Consider the following 20,470-nt stretch of genomic DNA (forward strand, 5'->3'; position numbering starts at 1 on the left):
TACTCTTAAGTTTCTGTTTGTTTTAAATGGGACAGACTTAACAGTCCATCTCAATTTAGTGTTTTAATGAAAAAAGGAACTAAAATTATTTCAACTGGGGCTCATACATGTCTATGAATATGGGCAATATTTTTATGCCCGTGTATTTTCACATTTAATAAAAATATTTATGGTCATATCCACTACTTTCTTGCTTCTGTTTCATGTTTAACCTTTTAGTTAAAATTCTAAGAAAGTCCATCCTATAAGTCTGTTTTCAATTTTATTGCACACAAAATCAGTGACTGAGTTAACAGAAAGGCTTTCTCTTTTACGAGTTTACAGAGAAGGTCGGAGGACAACATGTAGATATGTTTAAGAATCTTTTAACTCACCAAGTCCTAGGAAAGTGGGACTTAAGATGGTGAATTATTTTTTCTCCTTTAATATTAAAGTCTAGCAGGAGGCATCATCTGATTCTCACTACTCCTGTCTGTTGTTGGTTACAGGAAGGCACCACGGCACATCCAGACGGAAACTTCTAGAGCAGCAAAGCCAGTTTTCTACTTCAGTTATCTATTCAGTAGTGAAGGAACACTATAATAAATGTATGTACAACTTCTACAGGAATATAGAAGCTTCCCAGTCCCTAGTGGCAGTCTTGATATCATGACAGTATAGAAGCCGTCAGAGGCTTGACACCGGAAGCAGATCCTTCCACGGGAGATGTGCACATGGCACACAGAGTCAACATGCACATTTAGCTGCTTTTGTCCGTTTTCTGCCAAGGCTCTAAAAGAAACAAAAATCCCTAGACAAAGGAATTTGGTGACTTCCTTGTTGGGGATTTCTCTTCCTCCTGAAGTTATTTTCTCAGTTTTCTGTAATCGTCCTGGTTCTGCTTCCTGGAGAGTCTGCATCGCTGACCTCAGCCCTGTCCCAGGTTGATCTTGGGTGACTCTGGGGCCTTAGGCCATAAACCCCTGGGGTACAAGAGGCCTGTTACTCTCAGCTGTACAACGCCATGGGCTTTGAGCCCCACTCCTGGGTGCTGCATTTCAAACCAGCAGTCACTTACACCCACTAAAGTCACGCAGTGCTCAAGATAGTGACTGGGGGTTGCCGTAGACTTCAACTCTAAGCACAGGCTCATCAGTACCTTTGAGTGGTCGCTAAAATGTGTCTGCTGTATGAACTGCTTTGCTGGTAGTATTTTAGCAAAGAGAGCCCTTCTGAAGAGTCAGCCATGCCTTCATCCCTGAGCAAGTTCTGCCTTGCCCTGCAGTGATGGCTGGTTCTCTGGAAGCTGCTTATGGATAGAACCAGGCAGTCTGCGGGGGCTGGAATTAGGACTTGGCGTGGAGGGATAAGCTTCCTCTAATTAGTCTGTGAAAATTAAGTTTCAGCTTATAGGTAGGGCCTACTTGAATCACTAACATTCAGTAAGGGTCAAAGCATTCTTGTTCTCAGTCTAGGTAATGCTTCACATTTTTCTTTGAGGGGAGAAAGTGCAAACTACTCAGTTACAAATGTATTGTGCTTTTTCCAGGATTTTTTCTGGTTAAAATTTCATGGTGTGCCTGCATGGGAGAGCCAGATTTCAGGATTGCGGATACAGTTCCCCACTGCACTGTGCTGTGACCAGCAGCATAGACCCAGATGGCCCCCTCAGCCTCGCTGTGTCCTCCCCTGGCTTACTCGAGTAGTGCAGTGAAAGATGGATTCACTGAGTTTAACATAATAGAATTCTCAACGGGGCCATGTCCTAGGTAGGGTGACCATTACTGATGAAACACCATGACCGTACAACTTGGGGAGGGAAGGATTATTGGATTTACACTTCACTGTTCATTGTTGAAGTCAGGGCAGGAACTCAAACAGAGCAGGACCCTGGAGACAGGAGCTGATGCAGAGGCCATGCAGGGCTGCTGCTGACTTGTTTCCCATGGCTTGCTCTGCTTTCTTACAGAACCCTGGACCACCAGCCCAGGGATGGCACCACCCACAATGGGCTGGGCCCAACCCAGCAATCAATTAAGAAAATGCCCTACAGGTGCGCCTAAAGCCCTGCCTTAAGGAGGTTAATTGAGGTTCCTTCCTCTCAGATGACTTTAGCTTGTGTCCAGTTGACATAAACCATCCAGCACAATTGATCCCTTGCCACATTTCTGTAAATCCATAACCTTTCCTGTTCATACCCAAGATACACATTAACATAAACATCACAATATAAACTATTTTACAAACTTAAAAAGCCACACAATTGGGGCTGGAGAGATGGCTCAGTGGTTAAGAGCATTGCCTGTTCTTCCAAAGGTCCTGAGTTCAATTCCCAGCAACCACATGGTGGCTCACAACCATCTGTAATGAGGTCTGGTGCCCTCTTCTGGCCTGCAGGCGTACACACAGACAGACTATTGTATGCATAATAAATAAATAAATATATTTTTAAAAAGCCCCACAATTGTAGGCAGTTTTTCGTGCCCATCAAGTCAGCTCTGTCCCACCAGCAGCTCCCAAATAACCACACAGAGACTTATTAATTGTAAATGCTTGGTTGATAGCTTAGGCTTGTTATTAACTAGCTCTATTTCTTATCTGTGTTCTACCACATGGCAGTACCTTTTCCAGCATGGCATGTTTATCTCCTGTGCTCTCTTGGGCTGGCTGGTGGTTCCTGGTGACTGCCTTCTTCCCCTGCACTCTCCTTTTCCTTGTCCACCAATCCGCCTAACCTCATCCTGCCCAGCTTTTGGGAATTAGTTCTTTATACTCTAATAAGAACAACACATATTCACAGGCTACAAAAAGACTGTCCCACAGCACACAATCTTACTAATTCAAACACTCTAAAAATTCAGTCTTAAAACAAACAAACAAACAAAAACAAAGTCTTTTAAAGTCAAAAGTGTGGACTCCGATAAAGTTAAAGGTAAGTTAAATACATTATTTGAAGAGAGAAGAATTAGTCACAATTAGATAAAAATAATACCAAATTTTAACATTATAAATCACCCAATGTCTAGCATTTGGGATTCACTCACAGTCTTCTGGACTTCGGCCCCTCCTCTGGTTCTGCAGTGCACACAGCTTGTCTTCTCGGCTCAGCTGCTGATGGTGGTGGTGGTTGTCCCATGGTTCTGGCATCTCCAAAATGCTGGGATTTCCTGCTGCAACTGGGCTGCACTTTCACCAATAGCTTCTCCTGGGCACAGTTCATGGTGCCAAGCCTCAGCTTCTCTGCGTGAACCCCTTAGTTCTGAGACTTCAACTGCTGAGGAGGCTGCACCTTCTCCAGTGGCCTCTCCTGGCCTCTCAGTTCCAAGACTCAGCTCTTCTCCATGACCCCTTCATGCCTTCAAACTCAGCACGAGCTGCCAGTCTCACATTACCAAGCTTGACTGTCAGCACATGGTCTGCCTCCCAGAAGACTTCACCTCACTGATTCCGGGCTCTTAACCACAGCTGATTCTTCATCCCCAGCTGGCCAGCATTTATGGTTCCAGCAAAATAAAGGTTTTACTTGAGTGGTTCTGATTTCTTCTTAACCACAGCAAACTCTTCAACTCCATTTCACCAGATGCCAGAGACCTCACACAAATGCCCAAGGAGAGTTTTTGCTTCACCTGAAACCTCACAAGCCAGGCCTCCAACAGTGCACTGCTTTTAAGATTCTTGTCTTCCAAGCTCCTAGAGCATAGCGCACTGAGCTCTTACACTTAATGGTTTTCTAGACCAGAGTTCAAGGTCCTTCCATAACCCTCCCTAAGACAGTATGATGAGAGCTACGCTGCACTAACGTACTCCTGCCACCCTAGTTAGGGTGTCATTGCTCTGATGGAACACCATGACCGAGACAGCTTGGGGAGGAAAGGGTGTGTTTGGCTCACACTTCCACATCACTGTTCACTGAAGGAGGTCAGGACAGAAACTCAATCAGGGTAGGAATCTGGAGGCAGGAGCTGATTGATGCAGAGGCCATGTAAGGGTGCTGATTTGTTGCAGGATATTTGATCACACTGTGAAAGCTGAGAATGCATTATTTACTGGGGAAAAAAATCTCTAGTTGTGGCATGGTTCAGCCCTATTATATACCCTTTTAAAAGGTCAAGTAAAATCAACCATAGATTGAGAGGTGGGGCAAGCAACCAGTTGCAAAAAACAGAAGTTCTAGAGCATGAGAGGACATCAGGAAGACAGAGACAGGAAGTAGTAGGAAGGGACCCTGAGTTTGGCAATCCTTTTCATTTGGGGTGGCTGAAGAGAAGCTCCCTTTGCAGGGAGGCAACAAAGGCATGCTGTCCCAGCCTCTCTGAGCTAGCTGGTTTTCACCCCGGCATCTGGCTTCCGGGTCTTTATTGATAAAGTAGAACAACAGAGACTTAGTTAAAAGCTATAATTGGCAGCAGAGGCAGAGACGGTGCGGTTGGACAGAAGTTCCACTGGCCTTGGCCTTAGCAGTGTGGGAGCTGCTGCAGAGCCACAGTCAGTAGCTAAGACAACAGCGGGTTCAGGTGCAGTGCTGTGCCACAGGGAACAACAGTGACTCGGTCCTCATTGCCTGTCATAGAACTCAGGAGCGCCAGCCCAGGGATGGCACCACCCACAATGAGGTAGGTCCTCCCCCATCTGTTACTAATTAAGAAAATTTCCTACAAGCTTGCCTGTAGCCCCATCTTATGGTGGCATTTTCTTAACTGAGGTTTCCTCCTCTCAGATGACTTTAGATTTTTGTCAAGTTGGCATAAAACTAGCCAGCACAAGGCATTTTAAAAAAGAATGTCCTTGCAAAGAAATACATAATTCAAAAATTTGGATTTTCTAGTATATATACTAATCTAGAAATGAGACATGTAAATTTAGTCTTTCAAATCACAATATGATAGAAGGAAACGATGAAACCTGGTATTTTAAGGCAGAAATTAATTACAATAGAAATCGAATGTCTTAGTAAAAACAGTGAGCAAAGAGGCAGAGAAAGGTATTCTCTTAATTGGAATGTGGACGGTCAGGGGAAGGATATTGTTCAGGTTTGGATCTTAACTATACCCCAAAGGTCCACATCCTGAAAGGTTTGGTTACCAGCCTTCTTAAGAGATCAAACCCAGTGGGAAAAAGTGAGGTTACTGATGCCCTTGTGGGTATGGAGACCCTAACCCCATTCTCTCCATCTCCTGCTTCCCAGAATCCATGAGGTGAACACACCCCCTCCTCACGAGCTCCTAGGATGGAGCCCAAAGCAACGTGGGCAACTGAAATCCTGAGCAAAAACAAACCTTTCTTCCATGGGTACTCTGTCACAGTCATAGAAAGCTGATGAACTGGGCATTTTTCAGATTTTCTAGGCTATATTGTGAGATACAGTGGATCATCTAACTGAAGAGTTAAAGGGAATCAAGGTACAGATGGCTTCTATCTCAGTATGGAACTTGTATACTTACCTGTTCCAAGATGAACAGCCCATTTCCAGAGGGTTCATCACACGGGAGGTTTTTAAGATGGCTTGCTCCATCAGAAAGTAACGAGAAGGGTGCCTGGGGCACTAGGCAATCACTAGCTTTAGTAAATGTTTCTCATGAAGAATCTGGAGAGCTTTTCAAGCCGTCAGAAATTTCAACGGTTCTAGCAGACCTATCAGAGGTGTGCAACCTTCTCACACTGCATAGGAGGCTGCATCTGCAGATGTGCTGGGACTCATTGATGATTAACCATCCCCAGAATGAATGCAGCCCACAGCACATGTGAGCCAAGGGCCACAGGCTGGACACCCTGAGCACACTGTGGTGGATGAGATCTAAAAGACACTGAAGTAAGTCTAGTCCCAGATGCTATAAGTATGGAATATCTGAGTAGTTAAAATATATTTACTATTTCTATTTATTCACTTAAACACAGCAGGGAAAATCTTTTACTTAGTTTCTATAGGACTATAAGGTTTACATTTTTTACTTAGTTTCTATAGAAAATACTCAGTCTTTTAAAAAATGCACACATGTATGGATATGCCTCTCATTTTGTGAAATAAAAACATTCAAAACAATGTAAACACAGTACCAGATTAGGATTTAAGTTAAATAAACGATCACAGTGCAATACGACTTCCATTACAAATGATAAGAAAACTAGTGAGAGAAAGCCACGAGTCCTTTTTCTTAAAAAAGCATGAATTCCTTTAATTTAAATACATTCTGTGAGTAAGGAAATATGGGTGTACTTAAAGTTGGAATACTAGCAAGATGTTGATGGTTTGATAAGCAGCAATGAGGACCTTCCAAGACTTTCAAAGACCTTCCAGGACATTTGACAACATCAGACTAACTGGTAAACCAATAACATCATCATCATCTTAAGAAAAAAGAATAATCTATCAACCACATAAATTAAGTTTATTTTAAAACTCTACAAGTATTTTAAATAAAGTTTATAAAAACTGAACAGGAAGTCAGTAATTTGAATGAAGCGCCTACTGGTTAGCAGTTCCAGAAACGCCCAGCAGGTGGCAGAATTTCATCCTAGTTCATCTTCCGGAACCCAGTGCTAGAGCTCATCATGTGCAGACACTGTAGGGAAGCAAAGGTGCAGTCAGATCTGGAAATCTCATAAAACCAGCCTAAAATGTCACGGAGATACCCATACTAGACATGCTATATACGTTATATATGGAGAGTCCAAGTTCTGACAGAGACTTGCTTGTTAATTCACTGTCTAAACACTGTCATTCAGTGGACATTTTGGCACCCATTCTACCACATCATAAATTGTGTCTCTTTAAACACCTATAGAAAGTGAATGCACACAAGTCTATGAGAACAAGAAATACACACACACACACACACACACACACACAAACACAAATAGAATTTTGCAAATAAATTATATAAACAAATATGACATAGGGTTAAAACCTCATGTAGCTTAAGATGAATGATACTCGACAGAGGTCTTTAAGAACACAGATATGCTGCCTGGGCTGGCGGAAGCCACAAAAGACATACAGAGAGAACATCCAAATTAACAAAATCGGAAACAAAGGGGTACATAACAGCAGACACGGCAGCAATCCAGAAAAGCATTAGGTCATACTTGAAAAACCTGCACTTCACAAAATTGGAAAATCTGAAATAAATAGATAATTTTCTTAATTAACTTACCAAAGTTAAATCAAAATCAGATAAACAAATTAAATAGACCTATAAATCCTAAGAAAATAGAAGCAGACATTAGAAGTCTCCCAACCAAAAAAGCCTAGGGCCAGATGATTTTAGCACAGAGTTCTATCAGACTTTTTAGAGAAGACAGAAACAGAAGGAACATTGTCCAATTCTTTCTATGAAGGCCATAATTTCCCTCATACCCAAACCATACAAAGATTCAACAAAGAAAAATAATTACAGACCAATTTCCTTTATAAATATAGGTGTAAAACACTCAACAAAAATACCTGTAAACTGAATCGAACCAAAAGATCATCTGCCATAATCAAGTAGGCTTCATCTCATAGGTGCAGGGATGGTTCAACATATGGAAATTGTCAATGTAATCCATCGTATAATAAAGAAAAAGCCATATGGTCATCTTGCTAGATGCTGAAAATATCTTTGACAAAATCCAATGCCCAATCATAAAAGTATTAGAAAGATTAAGGATACAAGAAACATACCTAAACATAATAAAGGCAATTTACAGCAAACCTACAGCTAAAATCAGATTAAATGGAGAAAAACTCAAAGCAATTCCATTGAAATCAGGAACAAGACAAGGCTGCTCACTCTCTCCGTATCTATTCACTATAGCTCTTGAAGTTCTGGCTGGAGCAAGAAGATAACTGAAGGAGATCGAGGGGTACAAACTGTAAAGAAGTCAGTGTTGCTATTTGCAGAGGATATGATAGTTTACATGAGCAACCAGAAAGTCTACCAGGGAATTCAACTCATAAACACCTTCATCGAAGTGATTGGTTACAAGGCCAACTCAAAAAAATCAGTAGGCCTTCTATATACAAATGGCAGACTGAGAAAAATTAAGGGAACAACATCCTTCACAATAGCTACAAATAATATAAAACATATTGGGTTAACTCTAACCAAGCAAGTGAAAGCCTGCATGACAAAAACTTTAAGTCTTTGAAGAAAGAAATTGAAGAAAATACAGAAGATGGAAAGATCTCCCATGCTTTTGGATAGGTCGAATTAACATAGTAAAATTGCCATCCTACCAAAAGCAATCTACAGATTAAACACAATTCTTTACAGAACCTGAAAGGATAATACTCAATTTCATATGGCAAAACAAAAAACCCAGACTAACTAAAACAGTCTTGACCACTACAAGAACGTTTGGCGGCATCAAGCTCTCCTGCAGAGCTGTAGTAATAAAAACTGCACAGCGTTGGCATAAAAACAGACATGTTGATCAATGGAATCAAATCAAAATTTGGATATAAATCTACACACCTATTGGCACCTGATTTTTGATTAAAAAAAGCCATAAATAATAGGAAAAAGAAGCATCTTCAACTATTGGTGCTGTTCAGGCTGGGTGCTGGCATGCAGAAGAATGCAGATAGATCATCTATCACCCTGCACAAAACAAGTCCAAGTGGATCTAAGAACTCAACATAAACACTGAACCGGAAGAGCCTTGAACACATTGGCACAGGAGACAACTTCCTAAACAGAATGCCAATAGTGCAGACACTAAGATCAACAATTAATAAATGGAACCTCATCAAACTGAAAAACTTCTGTAAGGCAAAGGTACTGTCAATAGGACAAAATAGCAGACTACGAAATGAAAAAAATTTCATCAACCCCATATTCAATAGAGCACTAATATCCAAGTAGGAGTCAGAGGTATCAAGGACACCAGAAAAACAGAGTCCACAGGATCAACTAAGCAGGGCTCATGACAGCTCACAGAGCCTGAAGCAGCAATCACGGAGCATCTTGACGGGTCAGAGATAGGCCCTTTGCATATATGCTATGGTTGTTTACCCTGAGGTTTTTGTGGGACTCCTAACAGTGGGAGTGGGGGCTGTCTCTATTTCGCCTACTCTTGGGACCCTTTTCCTCCGACTGCGTTGCCTTGTCCAGCATTGATATGAGGGGTTGTGCCTGGTCTTGTAAGCTTTGTGAACAGGACAAATGACAAAAACCAAGTCCACAACATTCAACTCACAACTAAAGAGACTAGGACCAGGAACAAGGGCAGTCTGTTATATATGACAGTTCTCAAGGTAGGAGGCAATGCTTCTTTGTGAGCTGTCAAAGGCAGTTTAATTAGTTTTGACCACTTTCATATTTGGGAAATTCCATATAATCTTAGAATAAAAGTTCCTCTATTTTTAACAACTGCTTTTAGTAAACACACTCCTTAAAATCATGTTATACTGCTCCTTTATATAAAGATTGGAGAAAAAGTGATATTCTCTGTCTTAGATGTGCTTAAATGTTTCAGAGAAAGCCACTAATATATACAATTAATATACATTTTAATAAATAATTTGTGAGTTTAGCCTATGTAAAGTAAAATTCTTTAAAAAATTTATTTAAAATTTTTATTAGATTTATTATTTTATTTTATGTGTTTTTTTTTGGTCTGCACAGATATGAACATGCTTGGTGTTCATGGAATTTAAATGAAGGCACCAGGTCCCCTGGCACAGGAGTTTCAGGCAGCTGTGACCACCACGTGGGAGCTGGGCACTGAACCTGAGTCCTCTGCAAGAGCAGCAGTGCTCTTTCTTACTTGCTGAGCCATCTCTCTGGTCCCTGAAATTAAAACTTTAATCCCGTCATATACTTTCCTAATGAAGCACTGACAGTGCTTTCATGGCTTCACTAGCGTCTGTGACTTACCCCGATCTTGTTAACACAGCACATGGCTCACACGCAATCACTTACTTGTGCTTTTCTTATCAGCAAGATGATCTAAGAATTTTCGTATTTCTGTGTCATATTTGACCCATTCTGGGACAATCCTTGCAGCAGCTTCCAGTTTGGGTTCTTTTGTTTTGGGATTATTGCACTAAAAGTTCAAACAAAATTTGTTAGTAAAACAGAAAAAAAGACCACATTTCGGGAGAAATAAAGGAAATACTTGAGACCCTTAGGGTGTTGACTGACTAGACACTGGCAGGCCTGGAGGACACGGAGGCTGACCTTCCCAGCCCTTTATAGCCAGCCGCCTGTGGTGCAGAGGCCTAGAGCAACATAGATGTCATCACTGACCAGCAGTCTGAGAACTGAGCGCACCAGGAGGCTCTCGGGGAAAGAACAAAGACTCGCCCTTCTGGGGAGTGCATTGCATCACCAATGTAGCCAATGTATCCTCTTCTGCACTAAAGGTCTAGAATTGTCTACTGAGTATAAAAATGTACAGAGCATGCTCAGTACGGAGACGAGGGCAATAGTTTCTGGCATCATCTACTCTTGCCTCATGAAGATGGCAATGCTCTGCTTTACTCTGCATCCACCGAGATCATCTACACTGCACCGAGTCTTGTCTGGATGCTGTCAATGGGACCACAAAGACTGGGAGACAAGGGGAGTCTGAACCTGGCCATCAGGGACACAATCATATGCTGAAAGTATCGGAACTTCAACCTCAATGAGAATGGGAGGCAGGAACCAGTGAAGCAGCAGTCTGAGAATGTCCTTGCTGGAGGCCAGGGATTCCAGAGTTATTTCTCACCCTTGCCTGGGAGCTAAGTGAGGATGTGGTAGGAACTGAGAGGAGGCAGGGGACACCTTGTGGTTGGGCCATGCTGACATACGAGAACATGGCCCTTCTCCATGACTCACCCAAGTTTCTGCCATGTCCTTTAATGAGCATACTGACTAGGAACTCAGTGGTACTTGTGTTTCCAAGATCCCTCCTGTATCAAGAAGCCTTACTCTCTCTCCATTAAGCTCCTTGGTGTTTGAATACAAATGGTTTCCAAAGGCTTGTATACTGGAATGCTTAGGTCCTAGCCTATGGAACTGTTTGGGAAGAATTAGGAGTGGCCTTATTGGAGGAGGTGTGTCACTGAGGGTGGGCACTGAGGTTTCTAAAGTCCACGTCATTCCCAGTCATCTCCTTCCATCTCGTGCTTGTGCATCAACAGGTGAGCGCTCAGCTACTGCTTCAGTGCCATGTTTGGTCGGCTGCAGCCATGCTCCCTCTCCCATGGTGGTCATGGACTCTAACCCTCTGGAACTGTAAGCATCCAGAAATTTTTTTCTCTGCAAGTTAATGTGGTAGTTTGAATGTAATTAGCCCCCGCAATCCCAAAGGGAGTGGACTATTAGGAGAGTAGCCTGTCGAAGCAGGTGTGTTCTTCTTGGCAGACTCTGAGGTCCCTTTAACTCCAGCTTCACTCAGTGTGGCACAGGCCACTTCCTGTTGCTGCAAGAGGTAGGACTGTCAGCTGATTCTCTAGGACCACATCTGCCTACGTGCTGCCATGTCCCACCTCTGAACTGGGTGTGAGCCACCCCAAATAAATATTTTCCTTTGTAAGAATTGCCATGGTCATGGTGTCTCTTCTAAAAGTTAGCTTGATCATGGTGACTCATCACAGCTATAGAAAAGTAACTGCTAGGAATATTCTTAAGACGAGCCTCTCCACTGATGCAGATAATTCCAATCAGACCAAATTAGACCAAATCAAAGCCCATGTTTACTGCAGCACTCCTGGGTGGCCAGAAAAACATGGCAGGGAAAGGAGGGGCACACAAAACCCAAAGACCACATGTTCTTTTCCTTGGTGGCAGCCTAAATAGCCCGTGGGAGTGGTCCTGACCCTCCCTGGGAAGGGGTCAGCGCTTGGTGGGCTTTTTGGGGGGTGGAGTCCGGACCAAGGCAACTCAGGGCAAGGGGTCTTGAGCTGGAGTTTTCTGCTCCATTGGTGCCCCAAGGATGAATGCAAGGGGCTGGGGTGATGCTTTTAATCAATCAGCAACTAAGGCAGAAGCTGGTACTAGGGAGTGGTCTATTGCTCTGACAGGGCTGACCCATATAATTTTTGGAGGGAGTGTGTTACACTTTGGACTAGGAAAGTGATTAAACACTGTAAGTGGTCCATCCTGGTAGGATCTTGAAGAACTGTGTAGGCCAGCTTAAGAGCTTTCAGAAAGGAGCAGTATTAACAACATATTAGCATGGGCTAGAGACCATTCTTGCGACATCTCACAAAGAATGCAGATGCTTTCTGTCCTGGCTTAACCTCTCAGCCCTCTCTATAGCCCCATGTTACTTAACCTCTCAGCCCTCTCTATAGCCCCATGTTACTTAACCTCTCAGCCCTCTCTATAGCCCCATGTTACTTAACCTCTCAGCCATCTCTATAGCCCCATGTTACTTAACCTCTCAGCCATCTCTACAGCCCCATGTTACTTAACCTCTCAGCCATCTCTATAGCCCCATGTTACTTAACCTCTCAGCCGTCTCTATAGCCCCATGTTACTTAATTTTTAAGTGTTTCTGAGGGGGAACTGATTTATCCAAACACCCAAATTCATGACATTCCTCCTTTCTCTGTGTGCAGCTACTGCTAGGAGAAACCCATGCATCTAAATCTGAAAGTTCCTCTTAGGCATGGATAAAGACACATCACCAACTTCTACTAAGGAATCCTCAGGATTCAAATGTGTTCCCCATTCCTGCTTCCCTTCTTCTACACTATTTAGTAGAAAGATAGCAGACATGTTTTCTTCCTCCTTTAGTTTTGATGGGTTTGGTATTCTGGCTTGGAAGATGTGGTCTTTCAAAGTTTGGAATACATTGTTCTGAACCTCCACGATTTTTATGGTATCTACTGAGAGTCTGCTTTTCTTCTGATGGGCCTGCCTTAACCTGGTGTTTGACCCCTGCAGCTTTCAATATACTTCTTTGTTCTGAATATTTAGGGTTTTAACTATATATTCTGTGGAGAAGTTCCCCTTTTGTCTTGTCTATATGGCGTTCTAAATGCCTCCTGACCGAGACAGACTTCTCTACCCTCCAGTTTCCTAGCTGACTGATTTTCTTCTATGCCATCAGCACGGATTTCTCTGTCTGTGCTCATGATTCACGGATGTGCTCCTTTCACAGTGTCCCAGGCCCCGTCTCTCCCATTCGCACTTTCTTTGACTTTTACCATGGATTATCTTTACATATTTGTTTCCTTACTAATCAGCAGACCCATGGGTAGTTGTGGGGACCTACTGAACACAGCTTTTTACTTAATTCATAAGAGACTAAAAGAAGAAGTGTGGTAATAATATGTGTGAGCAATTTCATTTGTAAAACAGCACATTTAAATTTGGACACTTTGCATACGCTTATATGCAAACGAGGCACCGATACTCACCAGATCGATGGTTTTGGCTCTTTGTTTAGATTCATCATCGCACCAGGTCTCACACCACAGCCAGTCTTGAGGAAGAGACTTGATGGCAACTTGGTAAATCATATTGTTGGGAAGATCCTACAGAAAAAATTAATATGCTAGAGTCTGGATCAAATTGTCATTTAGACTTTAAATATATCATAAATTTCAACAATTTGAGATATCTCCATGTTGTAAGCTTGGCATGCTTAATCTAACCTAAGAATCTTGTGTCATACATATATGAACACCGGACCTAGAACTACATCCAGAGTCAGATAAGAATAAGGTCTGACAACTGTCACCCGTGTTACGGGCAGTGCACAGCCTCATCTTCTCTACTTGAATAGCAGGACCACGATTAGGCATTTATGTGTACCTGTCCTTTTAACTCCTTTGTTTTTTGTTTTTATCTTTTAAATTTTAAAACTGTATATTTTTATTTCTGTGTGAGAGTGCTTTATCTCCATGCATGTAAGTGTACTGCATGTGTGGGTAGTGCCTGTCGAGGTCAGAAGAGAGAGTCAGGTCCTCTGAACCGGAGTCAGCTACAGCCATGAGCCACTGCTAGGGGTGGTGGGCACCAAACCCAGGCCTCTTTGTGTGCTACCAACTGCTGAGCCGCCTCCCAGTACCTGCCAGTGTTACTTATGTTGAACACAGCATATTCTCCAGATTCTCAGGCCATCTTGCTCTCTTGTTAGAAGAGATGCTGTAACAACAATTTCATATTTCTGCATACTCAAGGCTTCCTAAGTAAAGACTGCTGGCACATAATTTGAAAAACGGACCTAGTAGTTAAAGACAGAGACTTTAGAGAGACTTAGTGTGTTTCCCCGAGGTATCTATTGTACTCCAGCTAGAGAGCCCTTCTTTCTCCCCAGAAATGTAGCTATCTAAGCACACTACCTCAGTCTCTGAGGGTTGAAGTTATTTTGCACTAGATGTCCCATGTATCCTTAGGATTCAGAACTTCAGGGTTCTACTCTCACCAGCCCTACTAAATATCTTATGGAATGTCCTAGAAAAGTAAAATGAAACAAGGAGAGGAAGTAAAAATGTGCAGATTGGAAAGAAGGGTTATTGCAAGAAAGGGATTATTTGTTCAGGAAAGCTCCACAAATCATGAAAAACAAAAAACAAAAAAACAAAAACAAAAACAAACCCCGGGCTAATGTGAAGAGTGAAATCATGTCATTTGGGAATGAATGCAGCTAGAGACAATTGCATTGAACAAAGCCAGCCGGACTCAGGAAGACAAGTTTCTTGTGCGTTCTCTCAAATGGTTCCTAGGTTTTGTGTAGATGCATAAAATCAGGTACATATAAAACAAAACCAAAGCGCTAGTGAGTAGAGAAGCTTCAGTGTTCATACACAATGCAGTCAAAAGGAAAAATGAACCCTGTCACTTGCAGCAAAGGCGAGGCGCAGAGCATCACGTTAAATGAAACAAGCCAGACATGGATAGACTAATTCTCGGGCGTGTCAGCAGGAAAGTGCTAGTTAAAGCAATAAAACAGAAAATACTGGAATAGACTGTGACTTCAGTCTTGTTGGGAGTTCCCCTTCTCTGGCTTTTCTCATGCCGCAGCAACAAGTCCATCTGGCAAAAATTGATGCTTGGTGACAGCCACAGCTTGCAGGTGAATGGATCTTCCATGCAGTGGCTTTTGAAGAAGTCCATACAACTTGAAACGACTGTATCTTATCAAGCATCAAACAAGCAGGTGCTATGGGGTGCGGCAGAGCATCATCCATGCCTGCTTCAGATCACTGATCCACAGAAACTGCCTCTTTTAGTCACTAGATTTTACAGTAAGGTGTCATGTAGAAATAGACAACCACTACAAAGATTGTTCTAGTTGTCTGTTAGAAATAAAGTTGTGAACATTAATGTACAAGACTATGGGTAACATATACATACAAGTAGATATGTATTTAACCTTATAAATAACAAAAATTCTTATATCCCTCAAACATAGAATGCCCACTTTCACCATTGGGAATACCAGTATGAATAATTTTTTTGGCCTCTATATGAAACCCATTCTAATTCTACCTTCATAGGGATCTTACACTAAAACCCCCAAACTTGATTGACCATTTGAATTTTTTCCTATTTTATTTCTTCTACAAAAATTAATTGCACACACATGTGTACACACAAATACATGTATATTGTAACTAGAATGAAAGCATTGGGACCTCAAGAGTAATTTTGCCTGGATTTCTATGGTTTCAGGTCTTAGGAGAGTATGCAGCACATATGAAGTACACGAAGCACACCAGCTAGGTAAATATGGATGGATTTAGTCATTAGGAATAGTAAGGATTATGAACTGTGCTGTCTTTCATGTCTGTTTAAATCATCTGAAATGTTTTGTGGCAATAGTGAGTAATTTAACGGGATGTGAGGAAGGAGGTGTCTGTCGGGTGTCTTCAGGGAGCACAGGATAAACTGAGTTCTTCTTGAAGCTCAGCACACAAAAGACATAATGGGAGAGGGAGGCATGTCTGTGAGGGAGCCCTGTGTCAAGAGGAAAAGTGAGTAGAAGAGGTGACTAAGTGAGGGGGATGGAGAGGAGGAGAAAGTGAGAATCCTGTTAGAATGAAGAATGCTGAGCTGAAATGAAAATGACCTCTACGCAGAGGTGTTTGACGAAGGGCAGATGTCTGGAAATGGCTCTGTGTGTACGAAGGGTACTGAAACAGTTTATACACACAAGGATATTTCTTCATTAGAATTTGTCATAGTACTTACCTGATCTAGGTTTGAAAGACTATTTGGATCTTGGCTAAGAGCTTGGTACTGGCCCCGGAGCCTGTCGCCTGCGGAGATTCTCCTGAACTTCTTGAGATCCACCACGTATAAGGCACTGAAAAGAGAAGCACTCCTTAGTCCTCTGCGTGGCTGTCCCCAGGGACCGTGCACACACTGGATCTGCAGAGGCTGGGCTGTCCCCAGGGACCATGTACACACTGGATCTGCAGAGGCTGGGCTGGTAAGTTTTGCTGTCAACTTGACACAAGCTAGTTACTTGGGAGAAGGAACCAGCTGAGAAAATGCCTCCATCAGATCAACCTGTAGGCATGTCTGTGGGGCATCTTCTTGATTAATGATTGATGTAGGAGGGCCCAGACCCCTGTGGGTGGGGTGATCCCTGGGCATTGGTTTTGGGGTGTATAAGCAAGAAACTGAGCAGCTATGTAGAGTGAGCTAGGAATCAGGGTTTCTCCACTGGTATCTGTTCCAGTTCATACCTCCAGGTTCCTGCCTTGCATTCCTACCCAGACTTCCCTTTATGAGAGTCTGTAAGCACCAAAATAAGACAAATCCTTTCCTCCTCAAATAACTTTTGGTCATGGTGTTTATTATAACAGCAGAAAGCAAAGCAGGACAGACACCTTAGAACCTAACAAATATTCTTTCATAAATCGGAGTCTAATGTTCTGGCATTTCCCCAGAGCTTGAGGTTTGCTGTAACAATGGCAGAACATATATATTTCAGGTCATCTCAAACCTTTTCAAATTTTCATGAAACTCACAACCCTACAGACAAGCAACCGCCAGGAGTCAGTGTCTGCACCTGGTTATCGACAAACAGACTGTACAGCTTGCAGCAGACAGGAGTCAGTGTCTGCACCTGGTTATCGACAAACAGACTGTACAGCTTGCAGCAGACAGGAGTCAGTGTCTGCACTTGGTTATCGACAAATAGACTGTACAGCTTGCAGCAGACAGGTGCACGCTCCTGTGTGCTATCATTTGGTTTTAAGTCTTGGTTCAACCAAGTACTAGGAAAGGAAGACCTGAGCAAGTCACCTAAATGTTGACTGCCTCAGTTTCCACAGCTATAAAATGGAAGATATTGAGACTGAGAAAACTCAGTATGAGCTCAGTATTAAAGTTCACACACGGGGGTCTTCCACAGACGGTGCATAATCAGTATAATTGTGAATGAATACAACAGTCAGTCACAGGACAGGAATGCATGCTGTCTTACCTGATATGGTATTTCCTTCTCACCAGATGTGATGCCCAGTAACCCGTTTTCCAGAAACGGTATCCATCCATTTCAGCACGGCTGTCACAGAACGGAGTGTATCCGTAAGGAGCTCCACCCAGATCAAAGTCTCGAAGCTCTTTTAGGTCATGTCTCACAATCTAAGTAATAAAAACAGTGTCTCTGTATGGCACAGGTTGTAAAATATCATGAGCTTTTTTTGGTGTAACTTTCATATTATGACCTTATTGCACACATGCAGAAAGGTGCATTTCCTTATATCATTGCCACAGAACATGAATTTACTAAATGTTCATGTTTTTCTTGTTCTCACAGATTAAAAGAAGCATACACTTTATAGTCTTTATCTGTATAATTATGGTCTTATCAGTGAGGTGCCTGGTTATATCATGTATAAGCAAACTTGTAGCTATAACACATGCTATGGGAATATACCACACATTATGGGAATATACCACACACTATGGAATATAACACACACTATGGGAATATACCACACACTATGGGAATATACCACACACTATGGGAATATACCACACACTATGGAATATACCACACACTATGGGAATATACCACACACTATGGAATATAACACACACTATGGGAATATACCACACACTATGGGAATATACTACACACTATGGGAATATACCACACACTATGGGAATATACCACACACTATGGAATATAATGCACACTATCACAAAAGCACATAGCTTATAGTTCCTCAATGAGTGAATAAAAAAGCCTTTTAATAAAGTTTATTTATGTTATGTGTATGAGTACTCTATCTGCATGTGTGCCTGCAGGTCAGAAGAGAGCATCAGATCTCATTCTAGATGGCTGGGAGCCACCATGTGGTTCCTGGGAACTAAACTCAGGACCTCTGGAAGAGCAGGCAGTGCTCTTAACCATTGAACCATCTCTCCAGCCCCGAGAAAAAGTCCTGATTTAAAAAGCAGCTTAAGGGCCAGGCATGGTGGTGCACAGCTTTAATTCCAGCACTTGGGAGGCAGAGGCAGCCAAATTTTTACGAATTAGAGGCCAGCCTGGTCTATAAAATGTGTTCCAGGACGGCCGGGGCTGTTACATAGAGAAACTACATCTCCAAAAACCAAAAAAGAGTAGCTTAAATGACAATGCTAATATATTTTAACTTTTCTTTTTCTGTTTTAAAAAAGATTAATTTATTTAAAGTGTTGAAGTGTGACTCATGTTATATCTGTGTAACATGTGTGTGCAATGCCTACAAGAGGCCAGAGGAGGGCACTAGGTCCCCAGGGCACTAGATCAACCTGTAAATGCTAGGAATAAACTTGAGTCCTCTACAAGAGCAGCAAAGTCCTTCTAACCACGAGCCCTCTTTATTGTCTACTGTCTCAAGCTTACTGAAAGAATACCAGTTCTTCCTGTTGCCCTTTTTTGAGGGGAGGCAAAGGGTTTTATGCTTTAAAATCTTACACTTTTTGAAATGAACATATGTATGCGTGTGTGCGTGCATGTGCGTGTGTGCATGCGTGTGTGTGTGTGTGTGTGTACAGAGCATGAGGTCAGAGGACAACTGTATGGGTTCTGTTTCCTCCTTCCTCTTTCATGTGAGCTCCAGGGATGGAACAGGCTACGCTAGGTTTGTACATGGTAAGAGCCTGCACCTCTTGAGCCATTTCTCTGGCCTGAGACAGATTTTCTTGCCAATATATTTGGCAGTGCTTTCTTATCACCACACTTGCATTTTCCTGCTTTAAAGATTTTATTATAATAGTTGAAATTAACTTGGAACAAAATAACAGTATAGGAAAGTGAGCCAGACTACGCTTTCCTCCTCCCATGTGCTACAGGCTGGCTCTGAATGTCTCATCCGTCTGCCTCTGTCTGCTGAGTGAAGCACTTACAAACAAACTAACGTCAGCATACTCAGTGAGCATAAGCTAATTCTAATACAGAATTTGAAAAGTAACCTTCTGTCCACATTATGTAAATTCTATCTTATGCATTTAGTTTATGTATGTTTACACTTAATAATAGTGTGATTAGAAATTCTGTATGTTTTCAAATAATTTTTCATGAGTAATGATTATAAAGATACTGAAATGAGGTAAAAGCCATAACTTTTTTTTTTAAAAGGATTCATTTGTTATGTATATAGTGTTCTACCTGCATGAATGCTTGAACTGCAGGCCAGAAGAGGGCACCCGAACACATAATGGACGGTTGTGAGCCACCACGTGGTTGCTGGGAATTGAACTCAGGACCTTTGGAAGAGTAGCCTGTGTTCTTAACCTCTGAGACATTTCTCCAGCACACCATAACTTTTATCTACACAAATCTTGAAGCTGAGGTGGTTTTTAAATTTTCTCCAGCTGTATTTAGAGCCTGTAAGTCGCAGACATAAGGAGCCCTGATGACTGTTTCCGCTGGTAAGGGGCAACAGCGAGAAAGGGCTGTGTGCAGCCTCTGGTGTTTCCAGCAAGAAGAAACTGCCGGTTACAAAGAAGACCAGCGCATAGCCACACAAATTCATCTAACTATTTTACAGTTACTAATCTAGGCACGTCTTATTTTTACCTGCCAAATTTTTAAAAATGGCTGTTTCAGATAGAAGCTATCATTTTCTAAGCAAACAGTACTTCTTACCACACTTTCAAGTCTGTCCATGTTCTGACAGATTGCTTTTAAACTTAAGATCCTTCATGAATATACTACAATCAGGTCTTGTATGTTTATGAAGCAACAATGACAATACGTGAGCAGCATAAGTTCTTAGGTCCATGTTCAGTTAGAGGCAAAACCACACTTTAGTACCATAATTATCCTTATTACCTGATCAGCATCAACGAATATGACTTTGTCCACAGCCAGTGGGAAAAGGACGTCAAGGAAAAGAATTTTGTAGCCCCAAATGATCCGCTGCTTTTCAGTCTGTTGATGAAGCCAGTGGGGCCACTTATATTGGACAAGTTCATACTGGAATCCATATTCCTTAGCCATGTGAGGAATTACCTCCTAAACACATACAAAGAAAACCAAATAATACATTTCAGAAGAAGTTTACCATAAAATTATTATAAATTAATTGGAGAATGCCTAAACAACACTTTAACGAATCCTTCTGAGG

At 42.0% G+C, this 20,470-nt stretch overlaps 1 protein-coding gene across 2 annotated transcripts in view; it reads right to left on the reverse strand.

The window, feature by feature from the left end:
* Positions 1-6,344: 6,344 nt before the first annotated feature.
* The window catches only part of Uggt2 (UDP-glucose glycoprotein glucosyltransferase 2), a 111,140-nt gene continuing 97,014 nt past the window's right edge, over positions 6,345-20,470 (reverse strand). For both annotated transcript variants that reach the window (XM_048421942.3, XM_087912309.1), the window contains 6 exons: positions 20,176-20,358; positions 17,335-17,495; positions 16,092-16,206; positions 13,313-13,429; positions 9,882-10,005; positions 6,345-6,539 (listed from right to left, as the gene is read on the reverse strand). In XM_048421942.3, coding sequence (XP_048277899.3) covers positions 6,517-6,539; positions 9,882-10,005; positions 13,313-13,429; positions 16,092-16,206; positions 17,335-17,495; positions 20,176-20,358 — 723 coding nt within the window. In that variant the 3' untranslated portion in view covers positions 6,345-6,516. The remainder of the gene's footprint in view (positions 6,540-9,881; positions 10,006-13,312; positions 13,430-16,091; positions 16,207-17,334; positions 17,496-20,175; positions 20,359-20,470) is intronic.

Source organism: Myodes glareolus, chromosome 12, assembly GCF_982192425.1.
Source record: "Myodes glareolus chromosome 12, mMyoGla1.1, whole genome shotgun sequence".
In the NCBI taxonomy this organism is placed as follows: domain Eukaryota; kingdom Metazoa; phylum Chordata; class Mammalia; order Rodentia; family Cricetidae; genus Myodes; species Myodes glareolus.